General features: G+C 46.6%; 1 protein-coding gene across 2 annotated transcripts in view; it reads left to right on the top strand.

The window, feature by feature from the left end:
• Positions 1-24,453, top strand: part of LOC142583000 (uncharacterized) — a 146,715-nt gene that overhangs the window by 32,196 nt on the left and 90,066 nt on the right. Inside the window, exon 1 of one of the 2 annotated variants that reach the window (XM_075693213.1) lies at positions 22,262-22,583. The exons of the other annotated variant lie outside the window; for it this stretch is intronic. Within the exon in view, the coding sequence (XP_075549328.1) occupies positions 22,469-22,583 (115 nt within the window). The 5' untranslated portion in view covers positions 22,262-22,468. Of the gene's footprint in view, positions 1-22,261; positions 22,584-24,453 lie in introns of those variants that run through there. 2 annotated transcript variants of the gene reach the window in all.

Raw genomic sequence — 24,453 nt, 5'->3', positions numbered from 1 at the left:
ACACACATCTATAGCACTCTTTCGACGTCAGCTAGAATTTCACCAAGTAAAGTTAGTGCTATATAATACGTTGTATTCCTTCCTTGTATCGTTTAGCTTTACACTGTGTCATTTTATTTTATTTCCATCGTGAGCCACGTAAACACCACTAGGCTTGAGCTTTAAAATTTTACTTGTTTCTCATTTCGGGCATGGTATTATTTGCCGGTTTTGAATCTCTGCTTCTGCCTGCTCACGTTCCGGCACTTCCGAATGGCAAAGTACATTAAACCGAGCAAGCAATAGTATACAATTTTCCTCTGTCAAATGTGCAGCTCTGTTCTAACGCATTGGTGTGTCTGCACGTCTCGCTATGTTCCCGTCACTCACATGCCGTTCGTGCTCGCCCAGCACTCACGTCCTTCGAGAACTCGGCGCGTGACGGACTGAGTGACCGATCGATATCCCGAGTGGACTTTCTATTCTTCTTTTAATCTTTACCTCCCCTTTTTCCTTTCCCCACGGTAGGGTAGCCAATCGGCCTCAGTCCTGGTTAACCTCCCTGCCTTTTATTCATGTGCTCTCTATCTATCTATCTATCTATCTATCTATCTATCTATCTATCTATCTATCTATCTATCTATCTATCTATCTATCTATCTATCTATCTATCTATCTATCTATCTATCTATCTATCTATCTATCTTTCGGCGTGTAACGCGCATAAGATGAGCCACTCGGTGTAAGCAGTGACCGTCAGCATTTTCAAAAATAGGTCCACCTGTGTCTATAGCGACGCCTCTCCCTTGCTTACAGGTATTTGCAGTCAGAAGTACTCGGCGCTTAGCAGGGCCACACTGTCGTTAATTCAAACTCCTTGATACAGCAAGGTTCATGTTTGATTAAAATACGAACTTTGTAGAGTGGTTCTGCTACGTCGCTCTCTAGCCTCTAGGGGTTCCTGCGCGCCGATCTAGACTGTAAGGTACGTTCCTAAATTAGTTCAAAAACTCTGACGCTTAATTCTCTCATTTCATGCGTTGTTATCACTTGAAGAAACATGACTCATTCTCTGTAAACAGTGAATAACTTATTTTTCTGCTCACCATGGATGCTCCGTGTTTCATTCCCGGCCGTGGTTGGGAATGAAGTACGCATTCCAATGACGAATAAATTTAATTAAAAAGAAGCACTCGTGCATGGTGCTTTGAGTGCACGGGAAAGGAAAAGGTGGTGAAAATTAAATGGGTCCCATCGCCATACGGTCACCTACGCTCACCTCAGAGCCCATTTGTCTCCCTCAGGCATCAAAAAGCGTCAGACCATGAATAATACCTCTACATAAAGTGCTCGAGTTTCAGTAATTGAGAAATCGACGTCCCCTCCTTAGAGGAACCACAGATGGCACCGAGGGGCATTACATGTTTTACGACACTTGGCACACTGGATGATCGCAGCCTGACCGAGGAAACAGTTCTAGGATCTTAGTCCGTACCGTGCACTTAAGGCTTTAAACGCATTTATCCGACACGCAAGGCCTTGTGGATTGTTTGGCGTACTCTGAAAGTTGTGACGCTTGCATCGCATTAGTGAGTCAACTTTTTCTCACTGTAGTTTTTTTTTATCCCGTCTATCCTTCTAGCCACTATTTCGCCGGTATTTGCACTACCAACCTAACTGTCTTCTTCCCTCTTTTCTTTCCTTCCTCCTGCTCAGCTATCTTGCGCAACACAGCCTCGCCGGAATTCAAGTCACTTTTCGAAGCACGGACGCCTTCTTCGCTTTTTCTTTTATATTTGTATCAGTAGCAACGTGCATTAGCTTCATTTCGAACGTACGTATCGGCACGTCTGTGTGAGGGCTGTGGTGAGCAACGGGACCCGACAGCGGCCTATGACGACAACCACAGTGACCGCCAGAAGCTCCACGGGAGTGCGACAGGCGAGGAAGAGGAAGGGAGTCGCAGCCTGGGGCGACTAATAAGCTGACACTTCAGCAGCGAAATGGCCGAAAAGAATGGAGAACGCGGCGAGAGAAGAGCGGGAACGGCAGCGAAAAATGGAGATAGGTCGAGGCGTGCAGCGATCGCACCTGGCTGCCAACTCCCGAGAAGACAGAGAACACTGTCGGTTCTTGTGGTAAGTTGCAAGAAAAGGAAAAAGAAAAGATTTATTAAGTCTTCATAAATTTCTCTGGGAGAGTCTCCAAACCATGCGAATTCAGCCGAGGCACAACGATGAACTAGACTGCGATCTTCTTCTGATTCGGTGTTTGGGTATGTAAGCCATCTCCTCTGTCACTTCGTGATTCGGTCACTTCGTGAAACGTCCGGCACCAGTAGCCCTCAGGGTTCGAAATTCTCGAAGATTCGGGAGTAAAAAGTGGGGTACGGGAAGTGCATTAACCGTCTCTCGAAAGAGGATGAATCAACCGCACTGCACAGGGTTAGGGGAATTAAAGAGAGAATGGCCGGTGAGGAGAGAGGTCAGCACGGACGTGCCAGTTCGCAAACAGGGATAGTGCCTAGAACGCACACTTGAGGAAAAGAGAGCAGGCGTTCAGGGAGACGACAGGCGAGTAGAGCGGAGTGCGAAAGAGGACTTTCCGCCTTGCCTGGCAGCCCGGGGGATGCATGGTTTCGGCCTGCGTGGAGCAGGGTAAACCCTGCATGCAATAAAATCTGGCCAGAGTGCCCCTGGCGCTCGAGAAGGCTGGGTATTCACATAATATACGTTCCACCGGCTCTTAACACACAAAGCACGCACAAGTAATTACAAATTTAGGAAGCGAATGCGCTCGTTTACTCACGTGGTTATACATCCACTCGACGGCGCCTGCCACACTAGCGTCGACAAACTCAATGTTCATCCTTGTCCTCACGCCTTGTCGCGTTGCAGCTCCTTTCGCTCCCGCCTTCTGATTCACACCATTTTCCAGTTCCTCCATATACACCGTCGATTGGATTTGACGTTTCGCACTCGCCCTTTTCAAGCGAAGCTTGTATTGGCTTACAAGTTTCGGTGGCGTTGTGGTCACGCAAAAAAATCCAGGTGCTCACAGAAAAGATGAGCCGCGGGAAAGGGTGGTTTGTTGAGTTGGCAGCTGCGCAAGTGCCGGAACGTGAGTCATTAGCAAGGGTTTCCGCTGCATGGGCACTCGCTCACGCCACACGCGCAACCAATGAGGGTCATTTCGCTTCCGCCGGGGAGAGAAAGGGAATGAAATGGTTTTGAATGCGCCACGCCGGCTTCGTTTCCTTTCCCCGAGGAACAGGCAACCTTCGATGAGGGGTGGCGAGAACTCACCTTTGAAAGGGTTCGCCGTCGGCCCACCGATACAGCCGTTAGAGTCGCCCCAGCACAGGCAATTCGACAGCAATGAGAAGATCACGAGTTGAGAAAAAGGGAGGTCGAAGCAATCCGGCACCGTTACCTGCGCATTACTTAACCGTGCGAAGGTCAGGTGCACGCAGGACATGCTCCGTTTACCCTCATTTTCCGGTAGACGAAGGGTTGCTCATATTTTAGGTTAATTATATATATAAACTAGTCAGCTTCAACGCACCGTCGTTTGCCGTTAGATTACTACTCAGTGAATTCTTCTTACCAAAGCATGTTGGCCCATTCGGAAACAGGTTTCAAACAAATCACGTGCTCGTGGACACGCTCATGGACAGTCCACTCGCTTCGTTCTCGCTAAACTGGGCCTGTATTTGGAAAAAAACCTTAAAGTTGTTCATAAGAGCAGCTGGACCCAATATCATCAAAGGCGGCCTGGCGCTGGGGAAGAACGCTTATCAAAGATAAGCTTTATTAGTACGGCCGTCTTTTCTTTATTTGTCGATTACTTCTGCTGCCCCGCCCCCTCAAAGAAAAAGAATAATATTGCATATGCGACTACAGCTGCAACCAAATAGAACGTATTCCGAAGTGCTTCTGGCGTGACGTAACTCGGGGTCGGTGCGTTTTTTTCCTGGAACACTTAGAAACAGTAGGATTACTTCGCTATTTAGCGCCTACAAAGGTGAATAAAGCATACTGAACACAGCCACAAGGACGACTCAAATCACAAGCACGAAGATAAGACAAGTACATGTACTAACCATCTTTCCCATAGTGGCTGAACGATCGCAGCGCCAGAGTTTCCTGAGTAATAGTTACTACAGGAATCTAGTAATTAGTAAACGTGCAGGCAATAAGGCTATGAAACACGCGTAATCACTTCAAGGTGGGGCATTTATAATGCACTGTTTTGCTGAAAATTATAAATTTGCGAAATCACGAAGCCGTTTGATGCCATGAGAACGAAGTTTAGACAAATTCGTGTACTAAACTCTAGTACTTAATACGTAACCTCTAGTATTCCCCTCTAGTACTTTCTGTAGGAATATCTACGGTCATATAAAGCTAAAAGCACCATGTTTTTCCTCAATCAAGCTTAATATCAGCGTATTAGTCAGAGGGTTCTGAACAACATATATTGTGACATGGTTCGGTCGAACTATGAGCGACCTAAGTATTAAAGGAAAAGAGTGGTTGCTGTAAGAGTTTTGTTCTGCTTTATTAAGCCTCCGAGTTTCAAAAACATGTGCAGTCTTTTCTCTTCAGTCGCAGAAATCGCGATCACATGAAAGCCACCCCTATCTTATAAATTGGCGCAACAGAGAAGAAATATAGCAAGCACCATTTGCTTTTATTGCGACAGCAAATATATGGACACTCCCGGCGTTGTTCTACTGTCGGCGTCGCCATGTGGTTCCGCGAAAAGTCCAAGGGCGATAAAATCGTCGCCGCGCGCCGTAAGCTATATGTGCGAGTGAAAGCGGGCGTGGGTGAGCCCGTGATCGCGGCTAAATCTCGCGTGTGCGAGCGAAGAAGGCGGGCCGAAAGTGCGCCCACTCCTGTCGCGCGCAAGGCGCGGGGGCGACGCGAGGGAGGGGAGGGGGCGTACTTCTCCGGTGGCTGCTGCTTACGACGCGACCGTGGGAGCGTCGTACCTTGAATGCGACCCGCGACGTGACCAATTGGCGCGCCCGCGCGTGCCTCATCTTCAAAGCGATCTGCAATGCTTGCATTGTGCGCGTAGTGCAGGTAGCTTCGCATGGAGCGGTGATTGCATCGTTTCGTTCGCGTTGAAGTGAGAGGTGCACAAAGGTCAATTCGATCGCTGCTGCTTCCGCGGTTCCCCCCTTCAGCATTTTGACGGTGAATTCCCGCGCTCATCGAGCGAGATGTGTTCATGTTTACCTGTGCGTGCGTGGCACCGTGTTTGTTAATTTAGTTAAAACACGTTGGCGGGCTAGTCGGTTTGAATCCATGATGTAATCGGCAAGCGTGGCTGTCTCTGCGTCTCTGCTTCTTTCGACGTCCTCGTTCAGTCGCGCTTACGTACTATATCATTGCTAGTTTAGTGAGTAAGTGAATGTTTACAAGTTTATACGGTCGATAAAGCTGCCATCCTTACTTGGTATAGCTATCTACTAATTTGCTATTGCAATTGATGCTACGCCTTTCGGGCGAAACTGCGTCATTTTTGTGCTACTTCCACGTTCTTCCCGCTTCTTTCTTGCTTCCTCGTTTACTTTTCGGTGACTCTGCGATCCCTCCTTACTCGGTCTACGCTTCTTCTGCCTCATCGTGTCACACACTGTTCTTCTTCGGCGAACAAATAGGCAGTCCCAGCGTCCCGGAACGATTTCCTGACAATTCCTTTGTCGGGCGATCGCCATGCTCAAAGCCACACAAGTCCTTTTTTTTTTTTTTTTTCAGGCCTACCTACTTCTCGTCTCTCTACTATGATGTTACAATATCCGGGTTCAGCTGTGGCTGGGGGTCTCGGCCTTCTTTCTTCACTTCTTTTTTTCATTCTTATTTATTCGTTTAGTTTTTCTTTCTTTTCTTCTTTCTTTCTTTCTTTCCCTATTTCCCTCTAGAATGACATCATCTATCACGTAGGTGAGCTCGAGGTCTCGCAGAACTGACCCAGCTCGGATGGCCACGACTATGGGCGGCCGTGAGCACCATGCGGTGATTCGGGCTGCCATATAATCGACGGAGATGGCGACAGCGTTGATTAGAAGAACTATTGTCGTCCTCGCGAGGCGGTCGCGCATTTGTCAGCCTGCGGGGGAAAGAAAGGAAGCTGGGAACGACAAGAAAGCCACACGTACGCGCCTGTGTGTGGCCTTCGGAAGGGCTCTGCCGCCTGGCACTGCCGCGAGGACGAGAAACGGAAACGCACCTCGCAGGGCCAACAGCTTGAATTTAGTGTCTGGGCTGAACGGGAACTGTATCGGCGAGAGACCGTTGCGTGTGCTGTATCGATTCTGTCCGCTACTGGAGCGCTTGAACGCCGTAACAGTTTTACGGCTGAGAGGGAGTCGTACAAAAGAACATTTTTGTAGGAGTGGTTGGGCGTGTGTATCCAGATCCGCAAGTTGAAGGGTCATGCTCCCAAAAGCCACGAAAGCCTGCACTTTATTACTGACTGCAAGTACGGACCGTACTGCCCATTTTCATCATCACTTCTCATAACCCTCTTTTTCTCCTATTTTACTTTCTCTTTAGAAGAGTAGCAGGATAAACAAGATTTTTCCTCGTGTGGACCTCTCTGCGTTTCTTATAAGTCTTTCTTTTTTATTATTATACCCAGATTTGCCTTTATATATGTTCCTGATTTTTTTTTCAAGCAGGCATGAAGCGCTTCCTTGCCTCATGTATCAATAAGAATTAATTAGTTAATTGATTGATTGGTTGATTTATTTATTTATTCTGTATTCTGAGTGTTGGCAACATTATGTCGCCGTCTTTTTCGCCAGCACTAGTTCATGTTCTTGTGCGTTTTCGGAAGAACACATATTCCAGAGAAAGCAATACAGAAGCCCTTTTATAAGTCAGTGAGAATCCGAGGAGGAGTTTCACATTAAAGTCAACAAAAATCCAACACAATGCATCCGCCCACTCTAAAGCCAAGTGAAAGAATTTTGCTTTCAGGCGGCAGTGGGAATATAACACAGTTCAGGGTTAGTTTTAAATACAAAAAGATATTCAGCTATACATAAGCACAGTAATCTCTTCAAAAAGCCTAGCTTTGAGCACTTTCGAAGCTCGACCATTCGCATGCCCAATGCAAATTCATTAGACGCCTTAAGTTCACTTTGACTGCAACAAACATAATGCATCGTTATATAGTCGCCCGAATTGCCTCAGCAGTGAAACATCTGCTGCTTGAATGCATAAGCGTGCAACATTGTCCTTATTCCTGTCACAACTGAAGGGGCCCCAGGTGACGAGTTCTTCTTTTCAAGGAGAACGGTAATTATTATTTGCGGAATCACCTTTTCTGTCTCCGTTGTGTTCTTGCAAGTTTATAGAATATATAACCGTTTAATCTTTCAGAACAAGAACAAAAATAATAACGACAAGTCTGACGGCTAGTTACGAAAGGAGAGAGAGAGAGAGAGAGAGAGAGAGAGAGTGTGTGTGTGTGTGTGTGTGTGTGTGTGTGTGTGTGTGTGTGTGTGTGTGTGTGTGTGTGTGTGTGTGTGTGTGTGTGTGTGTGTGTGTGTGTGTGTGTGTGTGTGTGTGTGTGTGTGTGTGTGTGTGTGTGTGTGTGTGTGTGTGTGTGTGTGTGTGTGTGTGCGCGTGAGTGCGTGAACATCTGGCTGTGTCGGTGATGAGGGAGTTGGGGAAGAACCACTTCACACCGAACTGACACGCCATGACGTGGCTGAAAGAGCCGCCGATGCGTCGTCAATATTTTAGCGCGCTTTTCACCGAACCCTCAGAGGCGAGAACTGGGCAAAAGAAACAAAATTTTGCCCAGAAACATTGTGCTTCAACGACTGCATCACAAAAAAAAAATTAAAAGGTGGGACCATCACCTTTGCTTGCAGACTAAAGGGATGCGCTCGTGGAGGGGAACTAGAAGGAAAAAGGAAAGTATGGGAAACGATCGAAGAGGGGAAAAAAGTAAAAGTACGCGCGTGTAATAAAGGCGAGTGCCATCCTTGGAGCGGCTGCCATCGATCGTGAGGTTTCTCTGGAACTACCGCTTTTGTTTCCTGCGCTTCGTCTGCAGGTTGCGCGTTTTATGTGGCATCGGACTCTCCTATTTGGGATTTCTTGCATCCGTTGCATTGTTCTCTTCCACGTCCTTGTTGTAGCAGTTGCTCCGCGATTACATTTGTATGTTTATTGCTTGCTTTTCGTTTTTCCCGAGAAGAGTCGAGCAGGCAGGCGGAGTCTTCGGGCAACCGTTCCTTCCCGTTACGGCTACTGGCTGTTCACGTTCGGTGGACTGCACATCGGGTGAGGAGGAAAGAATAACTGAAACGGGACGTACGAAGGAGCAAGAGTCGGGCAGGGCCGAAGTGTATGTTTATATGACCTGGCCTCGTTAGTTGCATTCTTGTTAGCGCTCGGGTCTCTTCATTTACTCCCTCTGCGAGGATCTCCTTTGATCAGTTACTTTGCTTTGTTCTCTCGCTGCGCTGCACGATCATATCCTCGCTTCTTCAGTGATACAAAAACCGCCCGACAGATGCCAGCCAGTCAGGGTGCAACTTGTACATCGAAAGTTCCGTCCAAAGGCCGCCTCTTAACACAATACAGTCACAGACGCTTATCGTTCGCTGAGTTATTTATGGCGCATTCTTTAACAAGAACTGTTCATGCTTGAGAGAGCCTGTGCATTTGTTCTTCACAAGTCCGGCAGTTTGTTAATGCATAGTAAGGTCAGTAAATTGCTGGAACGCACTAATAAATTTGAAGTTTGTTGAAAGCGAGGAAGTTACCACGTCTTCTTCGGTAATAATGTTATTCGGCATTAGTACCAAGAAAACAAAAGGTTGGCTGGCCAACCTATAACAAGAGCTAACGCGTCAGAGTGATTTTCAATTAATCTTAGGGAAGACCATTTGCACAGATCTGTTGCTTCGGCAGTGTGCTTGCCGAGTGTGGAAATCAAAATTCACAGCAGGCGTTTGAATGTTCGTTAGCGCATAGCACCGTTGAAGATTCCATATTGGCAAAAAAGTATATATACTTTAAGCTACCGCATGGAAGCCTAGTCACCCTCGACTTCACGCCGAAATGAATTGTTGCATTTAGAAAGCGCACCACCTTTACTATGGAACCAGAGCGAATGGTCAACTTTAGAAAGAACACCCCAGGATGAGATCTTGTCAGCTCGTGCATCTACGATGCGGAAAGCCACCAAAACACAGCTGCTGCGTTTCTTCAGAGGCAACAGCCTATATGACTGCTTGTTACCAACTGAACGATGATTTTCGCCAGTTTGCATATGTTAACCGATGTGTAGTCAACGTTATCCGCGAACGAAAATTATCCCATCGAGCAGGCTATCCGGCTACGAGTGAATTATATCCTCAAGCGACAGTGAAAGTAGCCAGGTCGTCGTCTTTATTGGAAATGAGCTTTCTTACGTCGACCAGCCTGTGCACCCTAATGATGACAGTCAGCATGTCTGCCTAACCGTTAAAAATAAAAGTTCAACTTTACACTCGTAGTTGCGTACATATCTCCTCTTGCATCAAAAGACTAGAATGCATAATGAAAGCACATCCTGGTCCTTGGATTATCACTGGGTACTTCAACACCCGCCGCGCCATTCGGGGACACTCAAGAGTCAGCGCAGTGGGACGACCACTTACTTCATTTATCTCCTATCATGATCTCTTGTTGCTGAATGATGCTAGTCCTACATTTCTACGGAGAACATTGTACAGCAGCTGCCTGGACTTGATCTTTTTCTCACGCCGCTTTGCCATATGCGTCAAGTGGTTTTTTGGGCATAGATACACATGAGAGCGATCACATCCTCACTTACCTTAAGATCAACGGGATGCTTAACACTCATCCGGCTAACACACTACGGAGAATAGACTGGACAGTGTTTAAAAACCTACTGAAGGACGCTTGTAAAAAAATGATCTGCTTTGGACTGCAAGAATCCTCTGACGAAGCGCATGTGCACGCTCACGTGCTCACCGAAGTACTCACAATTCGACCTGGAGTTGGAGCGACTTCGCGCGATTCGTCGTCGCGCCGAACTAAGATAGCGACGCACGAAGTCCATTCACGATCTAAGGACAGCCCGGTGCGCTTCAAAAGAAGATACAACGTCGCATAGATAAAATGGTATCCAAGTAATAGACAAATTATTGTAAGGCCCTTGAAAACCATAAACCATCATCTCAAACATGGGGACCTGTGAGATGCCTAAGTTCTATTCCAGAACAGCTCTTTCCTTTCAAGGCCCCACCAACACCGACAAGACCTCAATGTAGCGGAAGATTTCTGCGCTATGAGTGCAGGACAGTCAAGACGCACAAGTTCACTTACATTTAACTACATTCCGGACACACGGGATTCACGCATGGATCTGCCGTTCACCACTCAAGAGCTCGACGCGGCACTTGTCTTATGCAATCAGCCGTCATCACCTGGCACAGATGGTATATATTTTACCATATATAGTACCAGCCCAATTAACAGGTTGCGAAGTGCACTGCTGCACACTTTCATTGAGTCCTGGCAGGATGGAAACTTCCTCAAGATTGGAAGACCAGCCACCTGTTACCGCTAATAAAACCTGGCAAGTATCCAGTAGAGATTACTTCCTACGGTCCAATCACGCTGGCTAGTTGATTTGGGAAGGTGATAGAACAAATGATCCTCGCCAGACTTTAATGGAACATCGAATGATACGAAGGTTACCCAAACGCCATGGCTGGCTTTCGACGTCATCGATCTGGTTACATACGTTCAACATCAAAAGGCGCGTAAGTGATTATCTGTCGCCATGTTCAACAATATAAAAGAAGCATATGAAAATGTTCTTCATGAGGCTAAATTTATGGCTCTGGAAATGGTTGGCCTCGGCGGTTGACTCTATCATTGGAGACAGTTATTTGCAGATGCGGTTTCTCTTTGTGAATAGCGAAGACTGCCCAACTTCTCAACACTACATACACCCGAGAATTACCCTGGATGGTGCCTAGAGCCTCACACACTTCAACCTTGTGCCCATTGGTCTCGCAGAGCGCCCTACCATATACGGTGAAATTATCATTCTGTGCCGGTAACATCTGCGTCTGAGAATCTGGCATGACACGTTCTCGGACGCGTACAAGGTTCCAAAAATCTGCGGCTTGGATATCGACGTACCGTGGTGAACAAGGCCTAAAGATTTCCCCAGAAAAATGTACACTGGTCACGTTTAACTGGAAGTCAATGACTCCGTACGCCATCCGTCCATCCATTGACGGAAAAAATATGTCTTATGTCAGGATGTACATGTTCTTAGATGTAATCATTGACCATGACCTCCGTTGAAGTCCCCACGTGGCATACCTAAAGAAGCGTATCGCTGTCATTTGTCATCTATTCACGTTTCTTGGACGAAAAACCTGAGCTACCACTGTACCCGTTATGATGTAACTGTACAGGACTCTTTCTCGGGTATCTGACGTACAGCATTCCAGTGCTGACCAACACGTGCAGAACTAACATCCGTACAATTTAAAGTACTCAGACCCAGTCGCTTACTGTTTGTATAGGACTGCCACGATGTTCATGTACAGCAGAAATTATAGCAATTGCGCATAGCTACCCAGCCACGATTCACGTTCTTTCGTAGCGCTCAGAGTACAGGTCAGGCACCTTGTTCGCGCCCCTTTCCACTATCTCGCCTGACGGCCAGAAGACCGACCCTGCGCCTCTTTTTGTCATACGATAGTGCCTTATCGTGTATAGGGTCCACCAAATTGTACAGTTGCAGCGAGAGTTTTGTTTCCTCCTTGGTTCTTGGCTCAGCCGCAAGTTCGACTTACAGTACTGGTCGAGAAATTCGAACCACGGTGGAACTCTCACCACCAGCTCTCAATCAATTTTCGCTTTCCTCGATCTACGAAAAATACTACGATCATACCCGTTTATACACTGATTGTTCAACCAACATGGACGGGTCTGCAAGATGAGTTATTTTTTCTGCGAGAGTCACCACCATGAGGTTCAAGACATCTATCCAGATGGCATCGACACCCACGCCGCTTGCTGCTTTTAGTAGCGCACTTCACATGATTCGTGAAGAAAAACCGCAAAGATGGAGTGTTTTCAGTGACTCTAAGGCAGCTCGACATGGCTTGCTTTGCTTCTTACACCGTGGACCATAAGAACAGCTAGTTCTAGGAATTCGAGAACTCCTTCATCCCCTCGTCGAGCAAGGGCACGACGTCATACTTCAATTGCTCTCTAGGCACTGTAGAGTAATGGGCAACGAGCTTTCTACTGAAGGTGCTCGATCTGGTCGTGAATACAGAGTGCAGAAACCAATCCCGCTGTCAAGAACAGATGCAGCAGCGAAACTCCGAGTGATTGCGGTTGATTGCACACGATCACTGTGGGACACACCTAGTTTCCAGCACACACGTCTATATCGACTGGACCCCTGACTTTTACTTCGTCCTCCACTTGGACTGTCCTGACCCGAGACAACTGTATGCTTTTCATACTTGATTTTAAGCCCAAAAAACGATGACAGAAGAAGCAAGACCAGACAGTACTTTGCCGACTGTGGCTTGGTGTCGTTCTTGCAAAATCCTTTGCTTTCCGCATCAAAAGGTACGATAGTGATGCGTGTGACCACTGTGGCAGCGAGGAAACCATTGAACACGTCCCCGGTACAACGCACACAGGCAGTCACTCGCCACCGCGCTGGCCCGTCTTGACGAGAGGTCGATTTCGGAGCACACATTCCTGGAACGCCGGCACAGCACAAGTCGGTCAAGACACTCTTGAAGTTTTTGCTTTCAAGTGGCCTATTAGAGAGACGAATATAATTCTCACAGATTTTCACCACCTCTACCATTTATTTTTTTCGTGCCTTTGCTTTATCTCTCCGCTATTCCTTCCGCCTTTCATTTCCTCTTATTGTTTCCCCAGTGCAGGACAGCAAACTAGAATCTCTTCCGGTTAACCTCCCTGCCTTTCCTACCCCGTTTGTTTCTGAATGATGATCACTTGATTTCGAGTGCGTGTACGTGCAAAGTGTGAACTTCTCTTCTTCATCTCATCTTATAGTCCCCCTTCCCTAGTGCAGGCTAGCCAACGGGGCCCAATCTGGTTAACCTCCCTGCCTCTCCCACCTCACTTCTATGTTTCTCTTTCGCTCTTAAGTAGCCATGTGGGTGGACAAACGTGTCTAAAGCGTCTAAAGTAACATTACGTTTAATTCGTTTCTACGGCGTATTTTACGTTTGCAGGTAGGAGGCTGAAATACTGGCACCTGTACTTCCTTATCTTTTTTTCCGGTGACCACTTTTCACCAGCTAACAAATATAAACGTTATCGCTTGGCGAAAGACGCGCCTGCATGTATTAGAACACTCTAAATTCTTGTTCTATCCGATTCTAGCTCGCCTGTCCTTGAGTAATCAGAACGTGCGCGCTACGCGAATAGTGCAGTACTTTCCCCGCGTGTACCCGCGTTTTTACGCTTGAACATTCAACGAGTCAAGTATATATAGCCGTCCGCGTCTCCCGCGTCAATCAAATTTCCGACAATCGACGCTCGGGCTCGCCACTATGGTTCTACCCGAGTGTAACTTGCTTTTGTGAACACAGGTTCGCCCTATAAAGAGCTATTTTTGTGACTCGCCGTTGTCACACAGTCTAGTTCTTCGCCATCACAACAACGTGACATTGCACGCATTGTAAACCCTCCAGCACTGTGAAAGAGAATATCGAAATTCCTTTCAAAAGCTTGTAGTGGCTAAACACGCCTCCCCCCACATAAGTGTTTAGTGAGAGTGAATGTTCAAGGGAAATTTTTTTTTAAGTGTCAACACATCGGATATAATCGGCAGATCATGAGTAATGCTTAAGTTAAGGCGATTTGGATGTTTCATTTCCCCCTTTCGTTTTTTTTTTTTTTTTTTTTTGCTCAGGAGGGCTGCAATGGGGACTTGTTGGTAATGCATATTCAAGGGGAGTGCGCTAGCGCGATTACCGGCCTGGTTTTCGATAGTAAACATTGTTGCAAGTTAGCGCTGTGTGTTTCCCTGTGTGTCTTCTTTTGTCTCGTCTTTTAATCGCGCTACCGTGCACCCCTTGATGTTGTTGCTCAGAACTATAGAATGCACACAACCGTTCTTTCAGCTTCTCACTCGTCCCATGGCCTCACCGTTGGGGCTACTGGGTGACGCCAGGTCTCAATCCGCTCTTATTATTATTATTATTATTATTATTATTATTATTATTATTATTATTATTATTATTGTTGTTGTTGTTGTTGTTGTTGTTGTTGTTGTTGTTGTTGTTGTTATTACTATTATTATTATTGTTGTTGTTATTATTATTATTATTATTATTTAGGGAACCGTACAAGCACACAACGGAAACAGGCAGGGAGCAAGCTAACAACTGCAACCGAGAGGGGCGCAACACCTGCCTACTCTGTCGGGAGCAGACAATGAAAAGATGGGAAGAGGAGGAGAAAATAGGAAACAAAGAACTGGGAAAGAAAATACGAAATAACCAAATGACAGAGACGCGGAGAAAAGAAAATAGGAACACGGAAGAAATGTCTGTAAACGGCATGCCAAATCTGTTTTCTGCATGAAAGTTGGCAAGGTCGCGTTGAGTAGCACTCCCTCTCGGAAACAGGCAATCGTCAAGGGTCACACACTTGAGTCCAATCAGTCCATATTCCCTAATTAGCAGTGCGCCTTGTCTGACGAATGCGGGACACTCCAATATAGGGTGTTCAAGTGTTTCACAGGACGTACACGACGGTCTGTCCACGTGTATTTTTCCGGCAAGCGAAATAAAAACATTTTGCTTCAAATGCTGCCAAACTTAACTCCTTGGGATGTTCCTTAGCAGCACAACGTTATTCCTGTGGATACTGGTTTAATGACAACCGCCAAGTCAACCGCGACAAACAGAAGCAAGATTACTTACGAAATATTGCACTTGGGCACCTTAGCCAGCCAAGTACTTCTGATGAGACATCAGCGTGCTGAACACCGCTCGGCACGATATGTCTCTCCTTTCAATGTTACAAGGACTCTAACAGACACCATCGGACAAGGATATAAAATAAAGAAACTAGCAAATGGGGACCTTCTTCTGGAATTGTTGTACCAACATCTGTACGAGAAACTTTCAGGAGTAACAGCCTTCGGTGACATTCCCGTAACAATCAGCCCTCACCGATCACTGAATACCATTCGTGGTGTCATTTCAGACGATGACCTTAAGTATATGACCGAACAAGAACTCCTTAACGGACTAAAAGAGCAAAATGTCACAGATGTGTACAGAATAAAGATCAGACGGGAAAACAAGGAAATCGAAACAAAGCACTTCGTCCTAACGTTCGCATTGAGCACACTTCCTGAATCTGTGGAGGTAGGCTACACCAATCTGAAACTCCGACCTTACATACCCAACCCGCGACGCTGTTTCAAATGCCAAAGGTACGGCCACGGCTCACAGAGCTGCCGGGGCCAAACCACATGCGCTAAGTGTGCTTCCCATGATCACCCTTCAGACAACTGTGAAGTTGAATTACACCATTGTATAAACTGCGAGGGCAATCATCCTGCCTACTCGCGTGCCTGCCCAACATGGAAACAAGAAAAAGAGATAATCACACTCAAAGTAAAAGAAAATATCACTTTCATGGAAGCGCGAAAGCGACTTTCATTGGTGCAAAAAAAAAAGCTATTCCGTTGTGCTGCAACAGGGCGCGGCAACACAGCGGTCTTCCCAGCCTGCCCAAGTCACACACAGTGAGGCTCGGGCGGAGACTCCAGCGCCCACTACTACCTCAAAAGCAAGCCGTGCGGACCCCCAGGTCAGCAGGCTCTAGGGTCCCTCCCCACGCGGCGAGGCCCAACTTGAACGAAACCGTGCGTCCAGCACGGGCGTCCAGCGTATCTGAGGATACAATGGACACAAGTCAAGGAAGCCCTGTACCGTCGACGTCGGGTGAACGGCGGGGCTCCTTGGATCGCCACCATAAAGAGAGGCTTCCAATCAAGTGGCCTGAAAACACAGCTTAGATCCTCTTTCACTCCACACATATAATACAAAATGGCTTTCGTACACTGGAATTGCAGGGGACTTTTACATAACATAAACGACATAAAAGACATACTGACCACCCTCTCACCCGTGGCCATGTGTCTACAAGAAACATACTTAGGTTCCAAACATGAAAACATACTTAAAAAGCATAAGGTGTTTCGCCGCGACCGAGAGCACGCAAACAGGCTCTCAGGTGGCGTTGCTATTATAGTTAAAGAGGGGATCGCAGCTAAAGAACACCATCTTAATACTAAATTAGAAGCTGTGGCAGCCATCCTGCACACATTTAAAACAATTACACTATGCTGTCTATACCTGGAGCCGCATCTAGGAGTAACTATACATGAATTGGAGCACCTTATAGAACAGTTACCCGAGCCATATTTGATAGTCGGAGATTTAAACTCGCACTCCAGCTTTTGGGGTAGTGACAAAACCGATAAAAGAGGCCAAATTATTGAGGATCTTATACTGAGTAATAACCTATGTTTACTAAACACTGGAAAACCAACCTATTGTTCACCTACCTCAGGAAAAATGAGCTGCATCGATCTCTCCATTTGTTCACCCTCTATTTTCACTGAGTTAAAATGGGACGTACTAGACAACCCATATGGAAGCGATCACCTACCTGTACTAATCAGCTTAATATCCTCACCGGAAGTAATCCCGACAAAACCACAACGGTGGAAGCTCCATTTAGCCGACTGGGCCCTTTTTCAAGAGAAAGCCAGCCTAGAAAAAATTGTGTCAGATAATCTCACCATAGACGAAATAAATGAAGCTTTTACAAACTGTATTATTGACGCTGCAAACCTAGCTATACCCAAGTCGTCTGGAGTAGTAAAACCATATCACAAAATTTGGTATACACAAGAATGTCGTGAAGCGAAAAAAGAACAAAACAAAGCTTGGGGAATATTTCGCAGATACCCAACGGCAGAAAACTTTATAAGCTTTAAGAAAGCGAGAGCAAAAGCTCGATATATCCGCCGCAATGCTGAAAAGAATTCATGGAAAAGCTACGTGTCCTCTATAAGCAGCTCAACCACATCAAAACAAATGTGGGAGAAGGTACGAAAGCTAAATAACAGCTATTCGCCATTTACAGTTCCACTTCTCACAGCCCCCGGTATACAGACAAGCATAGAAGAACAGGCAGATATATTGGGCGAATATTTCTCGGCAGCTTCCAGTTCATCACATTATACAGAATCATTTCTAAAAATCAAAAACACGGCTGAGAAACAAAGACTACCGATAAATAGCAGCAGAAATGAACCATACAATACTTTAATTAATATTCAAGAAATCCATAGGGTACTGTCCGCTGGTAAAAAAACTGCACCTGGCCCCGATAGAATACATTACCAAATGCTAGGCCATCTCTCTGAACATGCCGTAAAAGCCCTTTTAAATTTTTTTAACAAAATTTGGATATCGGGGAAGATACCTGAAGCATGGAAGAAAGATATAATTGTTCCACTTTTGAAACCCGGTAAACCACCAAACTCCCCCAGTAGCTATAGGCCTATAGCCCTTACCAGCTGCCTTGCGAAGTCATTCGAAAATGTCCTGAATATTAGATTAGCCTTCGTGCTAGAAATCCGTGAGCTGCTCGATATCCATCAATGTGGTTTTAAAAAAGGATCATCCACTAATGACCGTCTAGTTCGCCTTGAAAACACAGTACGAGAAGCATTTATACACAAACAACACTGCCTTGCTGTTTTTTTCGATTTAGAGAAGGCATATGACACAACCTGGAGGTTCGGGATTCTTAAAGATCTGGCCGACCTTGGCATCCACGGCAGGATGTTGAACTGCCTAAAAGATTTTTTGTCCAACCGTTCGTTCCATGTGCGCCTAGGCTCAACCCTGTCGAAAAATTTCGTTCAGGAAAATGGAATACCTCAGGGGTGTATTTTAAGCACAACACATTTTATTATAAAAATGAATTCCATAAGCAAAATAATCCCAAAGTCCATTATGTATTCAGTATACGTCGACGATCTTCAGATAGCCTGCACATCATCAAACATATCAACATGCGAAAGACAAGTACAGCTTACAATAAATAAACTAGCAACATGGGCAGACAGAAATGGTTTCCGCTTTTCTCCACAGAAAACAGTGGTCATTCTCTTTTCACTGAAACGAGGAGTACAGACAGACCCCACCCTACACCTGAACGAAGCCACATTACCTGTCCAAAACGAGCACAAATTTCTAGGCGTAATTTTTGACAAAAAACTCACCTTCCTTCCGCACATCAACGCGCTGAAAAAGAAAGCATCTCGATCCCTGAACATACTTAAGGTCCTTTCACGCAAACACTGGGGTTCTGATAGGGTATGCCTCCTACACATTTACCGTTCCGTTATACGCTCCTGTTTAGACTATGGGTCCATAGTGTATGGCTCAGCAAGGAAGTCATATTTGAACCGCCTTGACCCAGTACATAATTTAGGTTTACGTCTTTCAACTGGTGCATACAGGACGTCTCCTATACACAGTCTATATGTAGAAACAAATGAACCACCCCTTTCAGACAGAAGAACCATGCTTACATGCTCATACATCCTAAAAATTCGTTCACTGCCGAAACACATCTGCTACCCATTAGTTACAAGGTGCCCATCACGAATACTATTTACAAACAAACCCCAAGCAATAAGACCACTTCTTCTCCGCTTCGAGGAGAGATGCCAAGAACTAGATATAAGGGACACATTGCCTCAGATAGCCCGAAAACCCGATCCACTCCCACCCTGGTATTGCCAGCCTTCAGTGTGCGACTTCACATTAACACATCTTCAAAAAAAACAAACACCACATGAACACATAATACAAGAATTTTTGGCACTAAACGAAAAATACATGGAATACACAGCGTTTTATACTGATGGCTCCAAATCGGCAGGATACGTGGGCAGTGCCGCAATACAAAACATTTGGGAAAAAACGGTACGCCTACCTGAGTGTGCATCCATTTTTACTGCAGAGTGCTACGCAATCTCTCTAGCTGTAGAAAAAATATTAAATGAGAATATTGAAAACAGCATAATTTACACAGATTCACTAAGCGTACTAACAGCACTTCAACCTAGAAATGCAATTACACCATTAATCGGCGACATCCTACATAGCATACGAAAAACCACTAGAAAAGGACACAACATAAAATTTTGCTGGGTGCCCAGTCACGTCGGAATCGGTGGCAACGAAAAAGCAGATGAATGTGCAGCGAAAGCTCGACATAAAAAAATCATCCAAACAAAAATTCCTTACAAAGACTGTATGAAATTAGTGAACCATAAACTAAGGAATAAATGGCAGACTACATGGAATAGTGAAGTAACCAATAAACTACACCTAGTAAAACCTGTAATAAAAGAATGGAAGACATGCTCACACCAAGAACGCTTCATCGAAGTAATTTTATGTCGCCTTCGCATAGGACACACGCACCTTACACACAACTTCCTCCTGACAAAACAAGACAAGCCTTGCTGTGAAAAATGCGGAAATGAACTTACTGTAAACCACATCTTATTAACATGCGTAAAACTCGAAACACTAAGGAAAAAATACTTTACTTCGTTTTATAATCAACACATCCCCTTTCATCCAGCATTGATCTTAGGCGAAGATGCACTTGTGAATACCACACATGTTATTAGCTTCTTAAGAGAAGCAGGTATCATTGAAAAACTATAAATGAGCCTATCCCCAACTTCATCTTGGTGTACACCTCACCCACCTTCTCATATTTGAGAAGAAGACTGAGGTCTTTAGTTTGTTGGGATCCTCGGAGTCCTTGCCCAGACAAGGATCGTCGCCGAGGTGACCCAACTTTTTAAAAAGAAATTTGACCTTGCGTTTGGCGCATGATAGCCTAAGTTGCTTATGCGCCATTAAATCCAACACAAAACAAAATAAAACTGAACACCGCTCGCCCGTATTAATTAATAAAAATAAGGAACCCTTACGCTCGAACAGTCCGTAAAATCAGACGCCAGCCAAATGTAATGACAGTCAAACTATTAGAAAATGTGTCTGGCCAATGAAAAACGTCATCAACGAAAATATTTGTTAATCCAGCCCCTAAACTATTTTTTTCAAGATACCTTTGTAATCGCTTTGCGATTGTATCGGTTCTACCCATTCTTTGCCTCATCTCCCCCTCCTCTGTACCATGCTATCTAGCTTTCCTATGGATTTGGACGCTGGTAGAACGGTAAGCGCTGCAATTTCTGCAATGCTTTTGCGGGGGCTCACGGATAATTACAGTTGTCAAGAGCTGATGTGGCGATGCACTTTCCCCTACTTAACCTTTCAAAGCTTGTTGAACTACGCCGAGAACCGCCGCAGTTCAACTGATCTTGATCTGTTAATATAAATTCTAGACTAATCGGAAAATAGTAGAGGTTGTTTCAGGCTAAACCACTACCATAGGCTGAGTAGTGACACCCTGATCTCCCGTACAAGTTGCCCCGTAAAACCAGCGACACGGACAGGCACATCGCGAAGGATATGTGCGGCAAAATTGGCCTTGGTGAAAGTCATTCGAAGTGGGAATAAAACGCTTCCTGTGCTCCGCCAAAGGCCTACTTTAATGGATTCCCCTGGTAAGATGGAGGTCGCCGGCTTCACCGTTAGGGCATCATCTCCCCTCCACAAGTTTTTTTTTTGTTTTTGTGTTTGTTTGTTTTCTACAGCGAAGCCATTTCTGGCTAAGTTCTGGCAGATTTCGTCTGCGTGGACAATGACCAACATTTTTTCATGCGTGGGCCGAACCCGAAGACAGTGCAATACCGACCCGCGGCGGTGGTGAATCGGGCGTTAAGCAGGCGTTAAGCACTCCCCATACGGGGACCGATTCCGAAGGTAGTGCAATACCGGGGTCGACCCGCGGCGGAGGTGCAGTCTGCCATTAAGCGGCCCACATTCACAGCTTCGCTGGTCACCCTTCTTCACAGAGTGGAAGGGCACAGAATATTTTTTTAACTTCCTTGGGCTGCACGAAGGTCAATTCGCTCGTGGCTGCTGCCGCATTTCCTCACTGCAGCGTTCTGACAGCGAGTTTCGGCGGTCATGTTTACAAGTTCATACGGCCGATAAATTTAGAATCCTTGCTGTATATTCCTGTCTACTTATAAACAGTCTACTGGGACTTTTTCTAACCAGATTAAAATTTTTTGCCATTCGGACTGTACACAGGTGGGCGCAATGCATAAAATTTTTTTCAAAGAATCATGCATTGCTTCCACCTGTATTGACTTCTTGCCTTCTTCACGCCACCTCCATCCCGCATAACATACAAGGAAATCACTGAGCCATGCGTTACAGGCCATACTACGAAGTTATGGACAATACCAGCAGCAACTAGAGCGGGGGTAGTAAGCCTGCAGTAGGATTTGGCCCCACAAATAGAACACAGGGCAATAAATGACCAGCCCAAAATGCCACCAGCTGAAACAAACTCGCTTCGTCCGTACGTCTGCAACACTCGCGTAGACATCCATTACAATAATGGTTCCACTATCGGCGATCCAGCACAGAGCACTTCCCGTAGGAGTTCACAGCACGAGGCAGAGTACGATCCACACAAGGGGTCGCTGCAGATGCGAAAAGCAGCAAGCGGCGTGCAGGAGCCCAACTCGACAAGTCGTAAAACTAGGCCTCCACTCTCACTTGTACTTTAGGTACGAGCCTGAAGAGAAAAAAAGAACACCGAGGTACAGAAAAATGAGCGATCGAGCTTTACTTGTCTCTACTCGGGGCGCGGGGCGAACGCCGCGTCGTTTGTTGCTCGAGAGCAAGCTAGGCCACGGGAGGAAACGCGCGGGCATCCTGCAGGCCTGTTTCTCGGCCGTGCGCGAACAGCTAGCTTTGTTGTCCGAACGAAATATAAACAAAAAACAAGAACGGGAACAGGCGTGCGAGTCGCAAACAAAACGACCCCAAATAAGGAAAATAGGGACAGAGCTCCCTGCGGACCAGGCAGCAAAGAGCGCCCTGGGCGCAGCAGCCTAAAAGCCCCGCGCCTCACTTTCTCCCGCGCTCGCCTCTGGAGGAGAGGGCGCCCGGAGCAGCCCCGACTGTGCGTCTGCGCGCCGCCAGCGCCGCCCTGACGATCGCGATCTGCTCACTCGGTGCCCGGACGCCTGTGCGGTGCGTGTGCGCGCGTGGTGCGTGAACGACCGCGGATCGAAGCCGCGGTCCCACGGCGTTCTGCCTGGGGGTGGGACCTCGGCCCAGTTTCACTGTGCGGTGACCGGGGAGGGAGTAGTCGACGGCCAGTGCTAGAAGGAGTTCCTACACACTGTGGACCCGGCGGCCAGCCGCGTCCATGGAGGCAACGTACCGGCCATGGAATTATGCGTCGCGAGCCCCGCCTGTGCCACTTGCATCGGCAGCAACCAGTGCGGTGTTCGACGACGTCGCTGGGTCACCCTGTTCCTGCTCCTGGTCGCTGCCTTGTCAGGTGAGGGAGGCAGGCCGTAAAACGCCTGCCGTGAAGCGATGTTGCGGCGCGCGCGTTCACGCGCGCATCGCTTTGCCGCATGGCTCACGCGTTGGCGGGCGGAGTTATAGAGCGTGTGCGTGTCTGCGCGTGTGCGTGTGTGAATGCGCGCTCGTGAATGCCTTCGTTGTGCAATCTATCGCGCATCTCCAGCGAGAAGACGCCGGCAGAGCTCCGTTCTCTCCAACTGGAGTCGAACCATAAAGGGTATTGCTAGTACACCACTAAGGTCACCCTGTGGCATACATACACGCATACACAAGGGCGGCATGCAGCTTTCTTACGCCTCTTGATTAGCTACAGAAATTTACTTTTCCACGTTAGTACTGCAAGCAGTACAAACCACTGCTTGGTAGTCTATGTTCGAGAAATATACCGGACTGGTGTTGGTGGCTGCTAATATGTCAGCACGTTGTATGTACAATTACTTTCCTATCAGTATTTAGGGGGACTCGACGTCTCGAGAAAAAGAAATGGGCATGGAGAAAAAGAAATGGGCATGAGCCGGACATGTAATGAGGAGGGAAGATAACCGATGGTCATTAAAGGTTACGGACTGGATTCCAAGGGAAGGGAAACGTAGCAGGGGGCGGCAGAAAGTTAGGTGGGCGCATGACATTAAGACGTTTGCAGGGACAACATGACCACAATTAGTACATGACCGGGGTAGTTGGAGAAGTATGGGAGAGGCCTTTGCACTGCAGTGGGCGTAACTAGGCTGATGATGATGATGATGATGATGATGATGATGATGATGACGATGATGATGATGATGATGATGATGATGATGATGATGATGATGATGATGATGATGATGATGATGATGATGATGATGATGATGATGATGATGATGATGATGACGACGACGACGACGACGACGACGACGACGACGACGACGACGACGACGACGACGACGTAGTTGCAAAGAACGGGGAGGGTCCCGTGACGCTGACATTCTTTCGCTCAAGATACGGACAAATAAATTATTCCAAGACGTAGCAGCATCCATCAAAATTCGGCAGTCCCAGGCATTATTCTTGGGAAGGAATGACCAAATTCAGTGCTTCCGCTTATAGCTGGTTTAACGAATACCGATATATTCAGAATAAAGGGGCACCAGGGACGAACTCTTGTGAAGTTTTCGGCTTCGCGACGCAATGGTCGATGAATAAACGTCTACGGTAAGCGCAGCTGCAGCGCGAACGCCACACAGCGATATTTCTTAATCTTGTGTCAGGAGCGTAATTCTCTGGGCGTAGGCGGCTCATTACTAACTTGAGATTCTGGACTAGTTGGTAGTTAGACAACACATCATGTATTGCTTGAAAATTGAGGATAATTGAGGAAAATTGAGGATAATATACGAGCCTGATTAAGCGTGTACTTGTTTGGGCGTGTAGTCCTATTGATTATCATTTCGTTATACGGCACTCGCACCTTAGCGCTTTTGTATCTTTCAGGAGCGTTTCAGGAAGATGTTACAGTCGGTGTGAACAAACCAAATGAAATTTATGAAGAACCAACTCCGACTCTTACACAAAATTGCGTTCGGCATGTAGGTGGTTAGTTGCAGCACTACGTTGCAGTGTTGTTCTTGCTCAATTCACCACCGTGCCTTACCCTTACGCTGGAGAAAACCGGTATTTCGAGAGCCAATTCATCAAGAACCTCCCGTACAACGTCTGCAACCAGAGGTGCTGCAGCGCCTTGACTACAGCGTCTTGAAACGCTACCTGTCAGGAGGAAAAAATGCGAGCACGCTCCCCTTACCACAAGAACCACCGCGGTTTTCAGCGTGGTCGTCACCGCTGTGTTTTTGCCGTGCTTTTTA

The sequence above is a fragment of the Dermacentor variabilis genome, chromosome 5 (assembly GCF_050947875.1).
Source record: "Dermacentor variabilis isolate Ectoservices chromosome 5, ASM5094787v1, whole genome shotgun sequence".
Taxonomy (NCBI): Eukaryota; Metazoa; Arthropoda; class Arachnida; order Ixodida; family Ixodidae; genus Dermacentor; species Dermacentor variabilis.
Note: the sequence above shows the minus strand (reverse complement) of the source record. Positions and strands in the feature narration are given on the sequence as shown.